Here is a 17,268-nt window from a genome sequence, read left to right as displayed (position 1 = left end):
GCATCATTACGACTGAGCTTTGTAAGCGTAGCTCGACTTTGCAGTCCTGCACAATCTCACGACCCAGACGCTGGAACGATAGCCTACTCTGTTGCCCTTTAGTTGGGGCGAAATTCTTGCAGGGCGACAGTTCCTGATCGGGTTGCGATGAGTCACCAGTAGCTGGGGCACTTTTTCCGCCGTCATCATCGCCCACTGCTTTTCTTCGATGGACTGGCTGCTTGCTAGTGCTTGAACGAATACGAATGATGAGAAAAACCGACCGACAGATATTTATATAATCGCGCTAATATGCACTACTATCGCTTTCTCGCTCGTTCTCGTGCCGTGCATGAGCCTTTCCTTTCCGTCCGGCTTCTAATGGCCTAACCAAAGGAATATGCAGTCTTTCCCCCACCAAGTGCTCTCGTCAAGCAACCCAATGCGAATAACCATACGAACAAACATGTAGTGGACCTATATATAAACTTTTCATTATTTTATTGTTCGGTTGGTCTACCATAACGACGGCTCTGTGCGGGATGGGCTGAAAATTTTCACTTTTCCGAGTCGTTTTCGAAAGATTTTTCAAAACACATTTTTTTTGTTATTAGTACATGTTATACATACTTCAAATTTTAATACAGCATAGAGGAACATATTTGCAACAAATTGGCCTAAAAATCAAATCATTCTGTTAAGTATGATAAAAGTTATTAACGTTCAAAATCTGACGCGGCACCGCAGCCGATATTTTGAAACGGGACCCCTATATTGAAACATTAAATGTATTCTACATTAAAACTTATGGCATTCATTCGAATATTGTGATGAATTTCACAATTTCATGAACTGTTCTATGGAAATAATTATTTCTACTACACCGAGCAAAAAGCATTTGAGAATTTCATAAGTCTCGGCATATGAACCAGCCTTCTGACGATGCCATTGAACGCTTTAGAATGTCATAGGTAGGCTTATGAATTCATTTATCTTTATTCATGCACTCCATAGACGTACAAATAATGTATTTCATAAAACAGTCTTATGATTTTGCTCCAATATATGCGTTTAAGAATTTCATAAGTTTTTCTCATGAAACTCATATGAGATCTGTTATTGATTCTATAAAATTATATTGTTTTTCATAAACGTCACTTTTGTGAAAAGTTCATAATTGTTTCTTATGAATTCAGTATTGGCCTGGAAGTCCAAAGGAGCTAATAGTTTCAGGCCAGCACTGTTTGGTTACCGCTGTTTGAAACAAACGAGTTGAAATTTTAGTCAAATTGCAACAAAATTTAAAATAATTGTTTTTTATATTATTCAATAAATTACTGTGAGCATTAAATCAGTTTCCATGGTTATGATTTTTCAGAAGATATCCAATATTTTGAAATGAAATCTGTTGTGCATATAATTAGTGTCTGACACGTATTTCATAATTATCAAAATCATTTGAGAAGTAAGAATCATTATCATTCAGTTTGTCAAGACGTTTCCCAGTTGTCTAAGCCCAGTTCCCCAGGAAATATTGACGAAGCGTTGCTCATTATGTACAAATTTTAATATTTAATGGGAGTTTTCTCTTCAATCTTCTGAAGGCATCTACACTTGGCGGTTCATTTGTCCCGAATTTAGTTCTACAAGATGACAACACGAATGAACTCATTATGAATTACGCTCATGTTTTACAATTCTCGGTGGTTTGTTTACTTTGTCAGTTGCGTGAGTTCGAGTGCAAAAGGTGCCCATCTGTTACATTCAAACTCACGTAACTCCCACGTGAACAAACCACCGAAAATTGTCAAACGAAGTTCATCCGGCTCATTTTGGGGTTATGTCGGTTGGTGTAAAACCTAATATCATCTAAAGGTTGATTTTTACTGTTAATTTTTTGTCTACTAAAAATGCTCGAGAAATATCAGCCATGTTCTATTTTTTATATAAATGCACAATAATATCCATAAAAAAACTTATGGCATTCATTCGATCATTGTGATGAATTTCATAAGACTGTTCTATGGAAATCATTATTACTGCTATGTTCTCTGCTTATAAATGTCAGCAATTTTCATAAATGGGCACCTATGGCGTTCATTCGGACATTTTCATAAATTTCATAAGAGTGTCTCATGAAAATAATAAGAGATGGATTTGGAAAATTTCCCCTCCAAATCATAAGACAGACTTATAAAATCCATTTAAAATCCTTATGTCTGAAAGTCATAAGACGTTTTTATGGAAATTCAAAGTAAATTTTGCTCGGTGTATGTTTTCTACACTGAGCAAAAAGCATCTGAGAATTTCATAAGTCTCGGCATATGAACCAACCTTCTGACGATGTCATTGAACGCTTTAGGATGTCATAGGCAGACTTATGAATTCATTGATCTTTATTCATGCACTCCATAGACGTACAAATAATGTATTTCATAAAACAGTCTTATGACTTCGCTCCAATATATGCCTTTAAGAATTTCATAAGTTTTTCTGATGAAACCCATATAAGATCTGTTATTGATTCTATAAAATTGTGTTTTGTTTTTCATAAACGTCACTTTTGTGAAAAGTTCATAATTGTTTCTTATGAATTCAGTACTGGCCTGGACGGCCGACCAGGAGTTAATAGTTTCAGCACTTTTTGATTACCGCTGTTTGAAACAAAAGAAGTGAGATTTTCAGTCAAATTGCAACAATTTTAAATTGTTTTTATGTTATTGAATAAATTACTGTGAGCATTAAATCTGTTTACATGGTTATGATTTTTACAGAAGATATCCGATTATTTGAAATGAAATAAGTTGTGCATATAATTAGTGTCTGACGCGTATTTTATAATAATCAAAATCATTTGAGAAGTAACAATCATTATCATTCAGTTGTCAAGTCCAGTTTCCCAGTTGTCTAAGCCCAGTTTCCCAAGAAATATTGACGAAGCGTTGCTCATTATGTACAAATTTTAATATTTAAAGAGAGTTTTCTCTTCAATCTTCTGAAGGGATCTATACTTGGCGGTTAATTTGTCCCGAATTGAGTTCTACAAGATGACCACACGAATGAACTCATGAGGAATGACGTTCATATTTGACAATTCTCAGTGATTTGTTTACTTTGTCAGTTGCGTGGGTTGGAGTGCAACGGGTGGCCATCTGTTACATTCAAACTCACGTAATTCCCATGTAAACAAACCACCGAGAATTGTTAAACGAAGTTTATCCGGCTCATTTTGTGGGGTTATGTCGGTTGGTGTAAAACCTAATATCCTCTGAAGGTTGATTTTTACTGTTGATTTTTTGTCTACTAAAAATGCTCGAGAAATGTCAGCCATGTTCTTTTTTTATATAAATGCACAATAATATCCATAAATAAAAAAACTTATGGCATTCATTCGAACATTGTAATGAATTTCATAAGACTGTTCTATGGAAATCGTTATTTCTACTATGTTTTCTACTTATAAATGTCAGCAATTTTTATAAATGGGCACCTATGGCGTTCATTCGGACATTTTCATAAATTTCATAAGACTGTCTTATGAAAATAATAAGAGATGGATTTCGAAAAATTTCCCTCCAAATCATAAGACAGACTTATAAAATCCATTTAAAATCCTTATGTCTGAAAGTCATAAGAAATTTGTATGGAAATTTTGCTCAGTGTAGTGGATTAAACTGCCGTTGTTTTCGGAGCCTTGCCGAAATTTTATGATTCCGTCACGGTTTCGGCTACAAGCCGATAATTTGCAGGCTCCGCCACGATCCACAATTTGCAGGTTAATTCGCTTGAAGTTATTCCACAGATAACAGACGTTTATGCTCGATTTGAATCGTGTGTAAATACCCGCTGCTGAAATTCCGAATAAATCAGACATCTGAAACATGTTTGGCAAACTTTTGCAGATGGCGCAGTGATCACTACAATGCAGTTAGAGTGCAGCTGTCGAACACGTGTAGCAAACAGTTGCGCAGATGGCAATAGTGAAACACGGATTTTCAACGTATATCAATTTGAAAGTTTACACAGGTTTTTGAAGAAATTTTGTTCTAGCCTAAACGTCTGTTATCTTTGGTTATTCTTAAAGAATTTTTCACCCATTATCAGGATCAATAGGGATCTTTAGGGGTGTGCGGGTTAAGGCATATTCTGATGCAGATTAGTACCGTGAGTTAATATCTCAGTCCTTTTTCAATTTTTTGGCCCGAAACTATTGAAAAAAACATTTTTTAGTTTGTTTCCTTTTAGGACAATAACACATCCAAACCCATGCGACTTGCACGACCCTATAGGTTGCCTTATCAGATCTACCATAGTTTGCAGATGAAACTTGGGATGGCAGGTTGCTAGCGGATTGACAAAGTACCAGATCATGCTGTGTGGGGTGCTGTCCCGGTTAACAATGAGGCGAACGAGATATTTGCAGATACGTCATTTAGTAGGACAACTGTCAGTTTGCTGGTTGAGTTTAATTTGGTTTTTTTAAATTTAAAAATCATAAAAGAATAATTAAGGTTTAAGAATGATATGAGTGTACTCGTAAGGACACCCGCTACCAATACATATGAAAAACTGGCACAATTTTTCCAAATTAAAGATCCCTATTGGCACTATCTCATCGAGAGGTTGTAAAATGGATAAAAAGTACCCATTGTTGGAAACAAAAAGTACATTTTTTGACAGCTCGAATAACTTCCAAAAATGGGCAATTTAAATACATGAAATGGGTAAAGTTTTTTTTGTACACTCAAAAAAGTTATCACTTATCAATCACATGCAAAAACATATAAATATTTTCCATAATACTTTTCACGTAAATATTACATTTTACACACATAGAAAATTGTGTTGTCAATCTAATTAAAATCAGTGTCCACTGCATGTATATGTCAAGTGAAGTTCATTTACTTTTCATCGGAATGTCACATACTTTCTAGATTAATCCATATAAATTTTTATGTGAATTTCACGTGATTATTAGTTGCATTTAAAATAACATTCATATGCATTTCTTATGTGATCAAAAAGAGTGGAAGACGGACAATAAATATGTAGGCATTGAATTTTATTGTAATGCATATTATATTTACATGATTTGCTTAATCGAATAATTATTTATAATATAGCTGTTTCTCCTACCAAGCATCCTTTGAGTTGATAGTGTTAAGAAAATCAGCAAACTTTGTTACAGTTTTCGTTGGTTCATTTAATGCTTAGTTTGTTTCCATTTTCGCATTCTGAAAAGTGATTTCATTTTATAAGTATTGCTCTTCTTCGATTGAATTTACGTTTAAATACCTGCAATAAACTGTACGAGTATCTCCTGTCGTAATTAATTCGCCTTGTGCTTTTTAGTACGTGAAACCATATTAAAATTGTAAACTTTTTTCACATCGTATACACGCAGAAAAATGTATTGTAGATATAACAATATTCTGGTTCAAACTCAATAATAATTATTATTGTCTCAGGGCTAATAATATTCAATAATTGCCTCAATCCACAATATTGTTATTTCTACAATAAATTATGGTTTTGACGTTTCTAGAATTAAATCACATGATCGGTTGAATCAACAATAAAATTGTTGAAACGATTGACACTGTGTTATTGATCGAATGATGAGAACACGATTAGTTCAACAATATTCTGTTGTTGAAGTAACAGATAATATAGTAAACAGTAACTATTGAAATGTTTTGTTTCTTTTAAATAAAAACATAACAAAAAATTTTTAATGGTTTAATTTTTATTTATCATAACAAGCTCCAAAATCTTACAGGTTCCTTTGCCAGACAATTTTCGTCATATCGAGGTTGCTCTGGAAGATAGAAAGATAATGTTACTTTCATTATATTTAAATTTTTTAATTATTGGCACTTACTCAGAGAGTATAATTTGCGTCAGTACTTTACATTTGGTAGGAATACACACAAAAAATACACAATACACGCTGATTTGCTACTATGCAAGACCAACATAAAATAAACTTGGGTTGAGGTAAAAATAATATTGTTAGTTCAACAATAAAACAATGTATACTTAACAATCAATGAGTTTTGAATCAACAATAGAGTGACGATTTAAATCAAAACTGTATTTTGTTAGTTTAAGCGTTTGAAATTTCGCTGCGTGTATTCACGTAATATTCATGTTCTTTACACATAACACTTAAGTATGTGACAATCATATAGAATGTATGTATGGTATACCTGAAAGTCATTGGTATGGTATTTGAAATTCATAAATGTAAGTATGAATTTTAATTGCTGCACATGAATCTAATGTGATTGGTAATTTTTATTATTTACGTGCTTTTTCACTTAAAAATTATATGATTTTTTGGCTCAGTGATAGTGTATGCATATTTTTGTTTCCGCGAGTACAGTCGATGTAGCACCTTTTGAATAAGTTTGCTAGAAATAAAACTGGCCGCCCTATGCCTATCAGAGCCACTGCTGACAGATGAAATGTAAACAAAATATCGAGATGTCTGGGTCCGGTCTTGTCTGTTGAATCCATCATCCGTCGAATCATAATTTGGAAACACAGCATCGTAAACAAGGATCTTTAATACTTTAATAGACTCCAGTTTCACAAGGAATTCAAGCATCAGGTAAATAGTGGTGTTTTATATAGCCCTTTGTCTTGATTCAATGTGTTTTCTAGTGATCAAAAATGCCTTGGAATAGTTATGTAAAAAGATCCATAACAACTATGGCACGTCGGGCGAGCCGTGTCGGTGGGGTTCAATACTTACCTGGGAGAATGTATAGCAATGTAGTTTTGGAACAGTTAAAATCACGATCACTTTTAAGAGTGCAAGGAGAAGATGTTCAACCGTACCTGCAGGGCTTAATTACCAACGATATTAACCTTTTCCAGCAAGGTTCTAGTTCCATCTATGCAATGCTTCTCAATGCATCCGGTCGAGTCTTGTATGATTGCATCATATATAAAGCGACAGACAAGAATGACGATTTTCTTGTGGAGTGCGGTTGCGACGTAGTAGAGAAACTTGAAAAGCATTTAAATTTATTCCGAGTACGAAAGAAAGTGACAATTGCTCCAGCTGAGCTTAATGTGTGGGTTGCATTTAGTCCAAAAGGTCAAAGCGATCTGATTGATAGTACTATTTCATCAAAAGACAGTACTATGAAGGTGTACAACGATGCTCGATTAAAAGATCTCGGCTGTCGAATAGTCACAGGCAATGCTGCAAACTTTGAATCATTATGCAGTTTATTTCCAAGTGACGCGAATTTTGAGAATAGCATCACTTATCTTGAGCACCGGTATAGTCTTGGTGTTGGTGAGGGCGTAGTAGATTTTCCCCCCGGTAAGTGTTTTGCATTGGAAAGCAATTGTGATTTCATGCAAGGAGTAAGCTTCAACAAGGGATGCTACGTTGGACAAGAACTAACCGCTAGAACTCATCACACAGGTGTTGTGAGAAAGCGGTTGTTGCCATTGTTTTTTGAGGACACCGTAAACGAATGTGAACTATCACCGGATACTGAAATAAAATCTAGTGATGGGCAAACTGTTGGTAAACTCAGGGGCGTTGCAAATCGCGTGGGACTTGGTTTACTTAGGATTGAGAAAATTTTAAATAGTCAATCTTTGGTTGTAGGCAATAAAATTGTTTGTAAAACCCAAATACCACACTGGTGGCCTAAAGAAAAATAAACGACTTTAGCACATTGGAACGCGAGTTTGAATTAGTATTATCATTTTATTTCAGAAATGGCCGTGGAAGAATCGAACGAGTCGAAACAATTTACCTGCGAACTGTGTGGTTGGAAGGAAACCTATCATCATTATGGACAAGTTGTACCCTTTGCAAGAAACGTTAAATTCCAGGAAAATTGCTTTGTAATGCGAAATCCCTTTTGTCCACCACCAGCGATGAACCAAGCCAGTTCTGTGGAGTATTTCATAGTTTTGGGAAGCAAATGTAAAAGTTGCTCAAGAGCAGTCTGTAAAAGTAACGAGTGCAGTTTTTACTATGCTAATACTTACTGCAAGCTTTGCTGCATGATCAATGTTGGCTCATTTCCTGTGGAAATCCGAAGTAAAATCAAAAGAAACTTCAAAGCTTAATACATTTTTAAAAGTATTTTTGATTATGTATTAAAATGATTAAAGGATATAATAATAACAACAATGATCGGTTAATTCTGTGATTTTCCAAATATATGTGAATTTTTACATAGCTGGAATCCCTTGACATTCTCTCAAGATATATATTGCATACAAATATAAATAGAAAAGATTTTTGTTTCACGGTGTATCACATAACATTTACGTGAACATAGTATTGTGGGCTGAACTGAATCTCCAAAAATTCACGTTAAGTGAACGTAAATATTTTTGACTGTGGGCCAAATGACCGGGTAACAATTATTGACTTTTGTGCAGTGATTCATCAGCCTCCTGGCAACCCTATACCATCATATGGATTTTGACAGCGACCTACATATATGGGGCGTTATAGCTATAAAGCCCCAAACAAAGAATAATTATGTTCGGCACTATGCTCGATATTCAAGCATTCCACACGACGTTTTGCATCTTGTGGGATGATTTAAGATCATATCATTCAGAAAATCGACATTTTGTAACCAAATACGGCTTCTAATCATTCGGTTCAAAACCAATGTTTTGCCTTTCATGGCAGTGATGCTGGCTGTACAGAGACGTCGTCCTTGACAGGGGGCTGTTCAAAACCAATGTTTTGCCTTTCATGGCAGTGATGCTGGCTGTACAGAGACGTCGTCCTTGACAGGGGGCTGTGATTCATCATTCATGGCAGTTCAGCATTGTTTACATACAGCATGAGATATTGCAACAAGTTTTGTTAGAGTAGTCCTTAGTTATTTTTTAATTAATTTGTCTATTACAGGTGAGTGAGTACGACATAGGTTCCATAGTTTTAAAACCATAATTTTACTTGCTCAGTGGATCCCGATGGCTGGCAAGGGCGAGAATGTCCCCGATGGATACTTTTATCAGCTGTACACGCTACTGTATTGCATTTACAGGCTTCGACTCAGTGGCAAACGGGTCACAGAATACGATATTGGATGTGCCATTGATGGGTATGGTGCGCTGGATGATGTAGTCTTCCATGCGAAGTATTCGGATGGAATCTCCCATACCTATGCGTTGCAGGTTAAACAAGCGAAAACCGATAAAATTATTGATTTGAATGCTCTTGAAGGCGATGGCAACAAAAACAAAAATTTCTATGTATTTAAGTACTTTAAATCTTTTCTGGATATTACGAAGCTATCGGACAATCCTGTTCCGCTGCATCAACTAAAGGAAATGATAGTGTGGACACATATGGATTTTGCAAACAACGCACGAGATTTGATGGAAAAGTATTCGCCAGATGAAGCTGATTTGCTGGATCCATGCGATGAAGATTTCACGTACGAACGTTTCAGGATTAAAAATTACCAACAACTGGCCCGTGACTATTTGAGGCTGACACACCCTTTCGAAATATTAGTTGGAAAGTTTGTTAATGTTATGTTTTTGAAGGAAGAATGGAATTCCAAACGAGCGGCCAAAGGCTGCTACCGTATTATGGCCAAAGAAGTGATCAATTGTAACGAACAGCATTCAACATTTCGAAACGAATTTGTTAGAGGAGATACCGGTTTGAGTCCAGATACTCTATTGTTCCGAAGTTACTTGGAACGTGCGATTAGAAACAAGTTTCTAGATAAGAACCTCGGAGATTTTTCTATCGAACAGCTGAATGATGAATCCTATAAGAAACATTTTCAACTAAAGGTAGATGCTGATTTCAAGGAAGGGACGAATAAACGAGATGTATCTTGGAAGGTTGGATATGTACCTGTGGAACAGGATTTGCGAGATTTTTTCCACCGGTTCATATTTTACATTAAGGTGCCAAAGTTACCAACGATGAAGAATTTTCTGGCGAGGAAATTTACTGTGCCATTTGAACAGCTGTGCAATCTAGTTGAGAAGTGCTCTTTAAAAAAATTGACCAATAATCAGCAAGTTGATAAAATTTTTACTTTGTTAACGTTACGAGAAACGATGGAAAACGGTATCTACTCGAGCATGAAATTTGATCAAAGCGATTTGTTGAAGCTACGGAAACAATTGCTGGAAATGGACAGGTTTTTGTATGTCGAAGCAGTCCATGATGTCGGATGCAGTGTATCGCGAATTATTTCGATCGTGGAAGGGGACATAGAAGCTGATAAAAAGCGTTTTATTGCAATAAATTTAAGCCAACTAAAGAATGTATTGGATAGCCTATTGTCCATTGTAAACGATCCCGAGCTGTGCGAACATGGACTGCAGTTTATAATCGTCAGTTGTTATAGTGGCATTCCTCTACAAGCTATAGTACATAGACTTGGATTAGCCGATATTAAAGTAATTTTTGTTGCAGATAAGCTGAAGGGTGCTAGACTTCCAACCTGGTCTTATTTCAGAGATGAACTCGATGTCGGATTGCTCTCGCAGAGTAGCAAGGACGATGTAATGCTTAGAAAAATAACTTTTTTTGGGTTGCCTGCCGTTGAGGCTGGTGCTCTGTTTTCAACTGAGTTATTTAGCAGAGAGAATTACCGAATAGTGTTGGAACTGTATAGAAATAATGGAGTTGTTAAGGTCGGAGAACTGTTAAATGTAGATAACTATTTTGTTCCCAGACTGGCTAGGGATAAATCGAACAAAGTTGTAGATTTGCTTGATGAAAATGGTCCAGCCCGGATTATTATCTCCGACCAAACTGGTATGGGTAAGACAACAGAATTAGTTAATGTTACGGTTAAGCTAAGAGAAAGATATCGTGAACATTTGGTAGTTTTTATGGACTTTATTTCCGCTGTTGATCGTTTTAAAACAAGTCTCATCGATATGGTGTGTAAAGTGGTAGGCGGTTCTAGTCCATTAGAAGGTCTTATTATCAAGGAGATGTTTCAGCGAAAGAAAGTTGTGCTAGTCATGGATGCGTTAGACGAAGTTAGCGAGTCTAGAAATGAAGCATTAATTATGCTTTTGAAAGCAGTTTCAAATGACGTCAATAAATTGTATATTTCTACTAAACCTTACTGTGAAACTCAGATAATCAAAATACTTCCAGACTGTGCCATTTATCAGATGGAACCATTTAGTTTAAAGCATCAATCTATTTATTTGACGAACTATTGGAAAGTTGATGCCATAGAGCAAGAAGAGGAACGTGTTAGAGTCGAGAAAAACGTAGAAGCTGTAATTAATAAATTTCGAAGCATTTTTAGGGACAATACCCTGCTTGGTATACCACTACAAACTAAAATGGTCGCAGAGATCTACAAAGAAGACATCCACAAAGCAGAATTCGAGGTACCTCAGGCGTATGAGATTGGCAGAGTAGTTAAAAAATTTGTGAAACGCAAGTTTCAACGGTTTTGTTCTGCCAACTTTAGCAGTGCCAATAAAGCGCACGAATCTATAGTAGCTGATCTGTTAGATACAGTTGTACAAAATCACGTTAAACTTGCCTTACATTTTTTTCGTCCGACGCTGAATGCTGATATATTAGAAGACATAAACAGAAACCAGATGTACGGTTTGGTACAGCTACAGCCATCAGTAGGGTTTATACACCAAATTTATCTGGATTACTTTCTTACCTTGTATATGCTCACATACTCCGTAAATGCGGGTACGTTCTTATTTTTCATGAAGAAGAATCTATGTACCTCCCGAATAAATATAGCCACTCGTTTTTTGGACTTTCATATTGGATGCATAGATTCGGACACACCACTGAAAACTGACGAGTTCGATTCGGGCCTTACCTTCGACCCAGAGCAGTATAAAGTTCCTCCAACGATTCGTGTTCATCCAGACAAGATCCGTGAGTTCAACTACTTCCTCGAGAATCACTGTACCGACAGCGAAATATTTACTTTAATTCGCAACAGCTTCAACTCGTCGGTGTTCAACGTATTTGAGGTACTGTACGACAGTTTACCGAGTGGTACGAAAACTAACTTAAAGTTTCGCTTTGGGGCTCAACCGGAGAATAACTTCATAAATCTTAAGTTGTTTGGGGAGAATCAAATGCTGCAACTGTTGCCGATTTTGCGGAGAAAAAATCCAGAAAATTTTGTTCGTCAGTATCTGATCGATTTCGACGACGGGGAGGAAGATTTTCTAGCTGTAGCTTGCCGGAAACCGTTTCTGAAGGTTCTGCAGTGGATTATTGAGTTAGCATCAAATATTAGTGCGGAGGAGAACTGTCAACTGCAGAATTACGTTTGCCGGCGCATAACCAGATATTTGCAACTAGTTCTCCAACATAATAACAGTCAGGTTTTGCAGATTGTCATTGACTGGGTGATGGAACTTGGGTGCCAAGAAACAATACGAGCTATTCTGGAGGAAAACAATGTTTTATTAGAATTTTCCAAAAATATTGCAGTGAAAGGTGAGACTAAAAGCTTTTTAGTAGATCAAAGAATTGAGATGATCTACAGCTTATACAACCTGTTTCAATGGGTCTACGACGATAATATAATTCTTAGCGAAGACTGTTGTGATAAAATCGCAAATGCGCAAAATGGTGAAATCCAAAGTGCATTTAACGTAACGTTTTTACAGCATAGATAATATTCAGTTAATTTAAATATAATTATGTGGATTTTGTTCCTTTGTTTTTACTTTGTTTATGTAACATCACTCATTGAGGTTGGCAAAGCTGTATTATTGGGCAACATGAGGCCAACCTATGTCCCCATTCACCTCTGATACAGAACTCCTATTCCTTACTTCCCTGCGGTGCCAACTGGAGTATGAGCCACCTTATGCCGTTTTTGTTTGGACGCAGGGCTGGGTCGAATTTTGGCCTCAATCGCTGTCAGTTCATGCATTTTGACAGCGGTTGGAGTTGGAGTCTGACTCAGTTTCGCTTCAAGCAAGAGCTGCTTTAGTGAAGATCTGTAGGTCGTATGCTGGCAGGGATGGGGAACAAAAGCACGCACATCGTACAAATTAAAGCTTTCGGTGCAGTTAATACTCATTTTGGGCCGCTCAAAATTATTTCATATTCTTTTCACAAATAAAATCGAGTTTTCTGTTGTGTCTTCAGTTTGTTTACTATGCTAGATTATTTTTTTCAAAATTATTTAATACTTTTTCTTTGCTAGTTTTACTGTTACATAAATATTTATAATATCGATATGTTTTAAGACATTTTCTCGCTATTTAACACGAAGTTCGAGCTGCAGCTTAACGAAAGTTAATTTTTTTTTTGAAATGATCGTTGAAGTGTAGGCAAGCCACACTCCCGATGGCCGGCTGTCTGGAGTTTAAGTTGCATGTTAAAAAATTCTCGGAAATTTATCGCGACTGACTTTTGCAAGTATTGCTAAGATCATATGGTCTACCAAGACATCTGATCTTTTCCCTTTCCTACTAACACAATTACTGTCCCGTGATGCTCGAGGAGATGGAGAGGTAGTCTTGGTCTCTATCAACACTACCCATAATTGCAAGTCAGTCCCATGTTCTATGGGATTCCCTATCTACATAGGACTGACTTACGATTATGGGCAGAACAGCGAGTGTCGAACTAACATTCCTTTCCTTACCCGGTAAATCAGCAGTCGGCGTAGTGCTCTGCTCTCGTGCTTAAATGGCCGAGGGCGAAATACCATCTGATGTTATTATGGACTATTACTAATCCCCGTTCAAGGCTATCTTGCACATTCTCTACCTCTCGAGGTTTTGGACTTTTTTCTTCTTTTGTGCGTGTGTTAACCGTTAGGCCGTCCTCAGCCTTTTGTTCGCGTAGTGAGGATTGAACAATAGCCAGCTATATAAGCTGGACTGGTGCGTCGTGGGAAACAAATTTACAGATAAGTAAAATCTACCTCTTTTGACACATTTACGGCTTATTCCCGTCTGCGCGGGTGCTAACCCCGTGCGTCGACGGTGTCGATGGCTCCCTCCCCGGACGGCCAAATGGAGGTCGAATCGACTCCCAAGGCTCTCCCCCGACCCAAACAATATCCAGAGCTCTCGACCGGTCCCTTTGTGGTCTTCTTTCGGCCCAAAACAAAATCGCTGAATCTATTACAGATTTCAAAAGATCTGACGGAACGGTTCTCGGCTGTGACCGAAATAAGAAAGGTCCGCTCAGACAGGGTCAGTGTCGTGTTGGCTAATTCAAAGCAGGCAAACGATATTGCTTGCTGCGAGCACTTTACGAAGGACTATTACGTGTATATTCCAGCTGTAAAAGTACAGTCTGAAGGCGTTGTCACCGATGAGAGTTTGACATGCGAGGATCTGCTGGAGTATGGGGTTGGCCGTTTTAGAGACCGCTTACTTCAGCCAGTGAAAATACTAGAGTGCAAGCGTTTGCACTCAGTAGTAGTTGCGGGGAATGGTTCAAAAACGTACCCCCAATCAAACTCTTATCGGGTGACCTTCGCTGGTACCGCTTTGCCAAATTACGTCCTCTTGGATAAGGTTCGTCTGCCTGTGCGTCTGTTTGTGCCGCGGGTCATGAATTGCACAAAGTGTAAACAATTGGGTCACACAGCCACCCATTGTAGCAATAAGGCCCGCTGTGGAAAATGCGGTGAGAATCATGTGGATGATTCGTGCAGTAAGAATGCTGAGAAGAGTGTCCTTACTGTGCAGAGAATCTGCATGATATCTCGGCATGTCCCGTGTACAAACTACGCGGGGATAAACCGCGACTTGTTTTAGAAGATTTAAACTCCCACGGTACGGAATGGGGTTGCCTTTATGATGATAACCGTTCTTCTTTAATTCACAATATTTGCGACAACTTCAATATGACAATTCTAAACACGGGTGAAATGACACGGATCCCTCCCCCAGATTAGATTTATCCTTTTGCTCGACCTCGCTACAGTTATATTGCGCGTGGAAGGTAATCCCTGATCCCCACGGTAGCGACCATCTGCCGATCGTGGTCTCGATCACCAACAGCTCAAGACGATTGGAATCAATCAATATTTCGTATGACCTCACACGAAATATCGATTGGAAGAGCTATGCGGCCGCGATATCCGACAACATCGAATCTACCCAAGAACTTCCTCCGGAGGAAGAGTACAGCTTTTTGGCTGGCTTGATTCTCGATAGTGCGAATCAAGCTCAGACTAAGCCAGTACCCGGCGCGAACATACAAAAACGTTCTCCCAATCCCTGGTGGGATAAAGAGTGCTAAGACGTGTACGCTGAGAAGGCCGCCGCGTTTAAGACCTTCCGGAACGACGGGTTACCCGCTAGTTTTCGACAGTACGCAACGTTAGACAAGCGAATGAAGAGTTTGATGAAAGCCAAGAAACGCGGTTATTGGCGCCGGTTCGTCGACGGATTAACAAGGGAATCATCGATGAGCACTCTTTGGGAAACAGCCCGACGTATGCGAAACCGAAACAGTACTAATGAGAGCGTGGAATATTCAAACCGTTGGATATTCGATTTCGCCAAGAAGGTTTGTCCGGATTCCGTCCCGGCACAGAAGATCTACCGCGCCGCGTCCCCTCACGATAACGCGAACGAAACACCTTTTTCGATGGTGGAGTTCTCACTTGCTCTCTTGTCGTGTAACAATTAAGCTCCAGGGCCAGACAGAATCAAATTCAACTTGTTGAAGAATCTGCCAGACTCTGCCAAGAGACGCTTGTTGAACTTATTTAATAAGTTTCTTGAGGCTAACATTGTCCCACACGATTGGAGGCAAGTGAAGGTCATCGCCATCCAAAAACCAGGAAAACCAGCCTCCGACCACAATTCGTATCGACCGATCGCAATGCTATCCTGTATTCGGAAGTTGTTTGAGAAAATGATCCTATCCCGCCCCGACAATTGGGTCGAAGCAAATGGCTTACTGTCAGATACACAATTTGGCTTTCGCAAAGGCAAAGGGACGAACGATTGTCTTGCGTTGCTCTCAACCGAAATTAAAATGGCCTATGCTAGCAAAGAGCAGATGGCATCAGTGTTCCTAGATATTAAGGGGGCTTTTGATTCAGTTTCGATCAACATTCTTTCAGAGAAGCTGCACCAGCATGATCTTTCAGCGACATTAAACAACTTTTTACTAAACTTGTTGTCGGAAAAGCACATACATTTTTCGCATGGTGACTTATCGACATCACGATTTAGCTACATGGGCCTTCCCCAGGGCTCATGTCTAAGTCCCCTTTTATACAATTTCTATGTCAACGACATTGATGAATGTCTTGACAATCCCTGCACGTTAAGGCAACTTGCAGACGATGGCGTGGTGTCTGTTACGGGACCCAAAGCTGTCGATCTACAAGGACCATTACAGAATACCTTGGACCATTTGTCTGCTTGGGCTATTAAGCTGGATATCGAATTCTCCACGGAGAAAACTGAGCTAGTTGAATTTTCTAGGAAGCGTGAACCAGCACAACTACAGCTTCTATGAATGGGTCAAACTATCGCTCAGGTCTTCACAGTAAAATATCTAGGTTCGACTCGAAAGGTACTTGGGGATGCCATATTCGGTATCTGAAACATAAATGCCGGCAAAGGATCAACTTTCTTCGTACAATAACCGGAACATGGTGGGGTGCACACTAGAGTGACAAGAAAAAAATGACCCCTATCGGCCCACCCCTGAGTCGCTTCCTAGTCCCACCAGGAGTACTTGTACCAAATTTGAAGCAAATCGGACAAGTCTAGCTACCGGACCAATGTGCCGCAAGTTTGTATGGGATTTTTCGACAATTTACATGGAGAAAACCCACTAACTCGCATTTTCGCCGCTAGGTGGCACTATATTCATCGTATTATCACTGTAAGTGAAAATAAGAAAGATAATTTAATTGTCTATAACTTTGTCGAAGACTGCTATTCAATCCGGCTTTGTTGAAAGAAGTTATTGAACTTTTAACGAAGTGATGTCTGAGTCAGTTTTGCATGGGGCCTAGCAGTGCATGGTTGCGTATCAGTACTAGATTCTCACGAACTATATATTTTTGTGAAATAGTGGTCAGATTTAGCTGAATAGTATGTTCAGAAGAATTGTAGTATATGATACAAGTTATGTTTTATTTGCAACATTTTAGTTCCACCTGTCACCGCATAGAGGGCGCCAATGTAATTTGTTTGTAATGAAAGAAGAATTTTATTCTTCATTGAATGACCTAATTTGCACATGTTCTACATCTCTGTAATAGTTAAGATTGGATCGTTTATCTGGATAGATTTAATTTGCTAAATTTGATTCTCTATCACTCATTG

General features: G+C 38.2%; 2 protein-coding genes across 2 annotated transcripts; both read left to right on the top strand.

The window, feature by feature from the left end:
- The first annotated feature begins 6,441 nt into the window (after positions 1-6,441).
- Positions 6,442-7,665, top strand: LOC131684704 (putative transferase CAF17, mitochondrial). The gene is made up of 2 exons (XM_058967809.1): positions 6,442-6,592; positions 6,646-7,665. The coding sequence occupies exon 2, from the start codon at positions 6,655-6,657 to the stop codon at positions 7,663-7,665; it is 1,011 nt and encodes a 336-aa protein (XP_058823792.1). The 5' UTR covers positions 6,442-6,592; positions 6,646-6,654.
- A 1,086-nt stretch (positions 7,666-8,751) lies between these two features.
- LOC131684703 (uncharacterized) lies at positions 8,752-13,077 on the top strand. The gene is made up of 2 exons (XM_058967807.1): positions 8,752-8,881; positions 8,938-13,077. Exon 2 carries the CDS (start codon positions 8,947-8,949, stop codon positions 12,622-12,624), a length of 3,678 nt encoding a protein of 1,225 aa, XP_058823790.1. The 5' UTR covers positions 8,752-8,881; positions 8,938-8,946; the 3' UTR covers positions 12,625-13,077.
- Positions 13,078-17,268: the final 4,191 nt, after the last annotated feature.

This window comes from Topomyia yanbarensis, chromosome 2 (assembly GCF_030247195.1).
Source record: "Topomyia yanbarensis strain Yona2022 chromosome 2, ASM3024719v1, whole genome shotgun sequence".
Lineage (NCBI taxonomy): Eukaryota > Metazoa > Arthropoda > Insecta > Diptera > Culicidae > Topomyia > Topomyia yanbarensis.
This window is presented reverse-complemented; position numbering and strand designations above follow the sequence as displayed.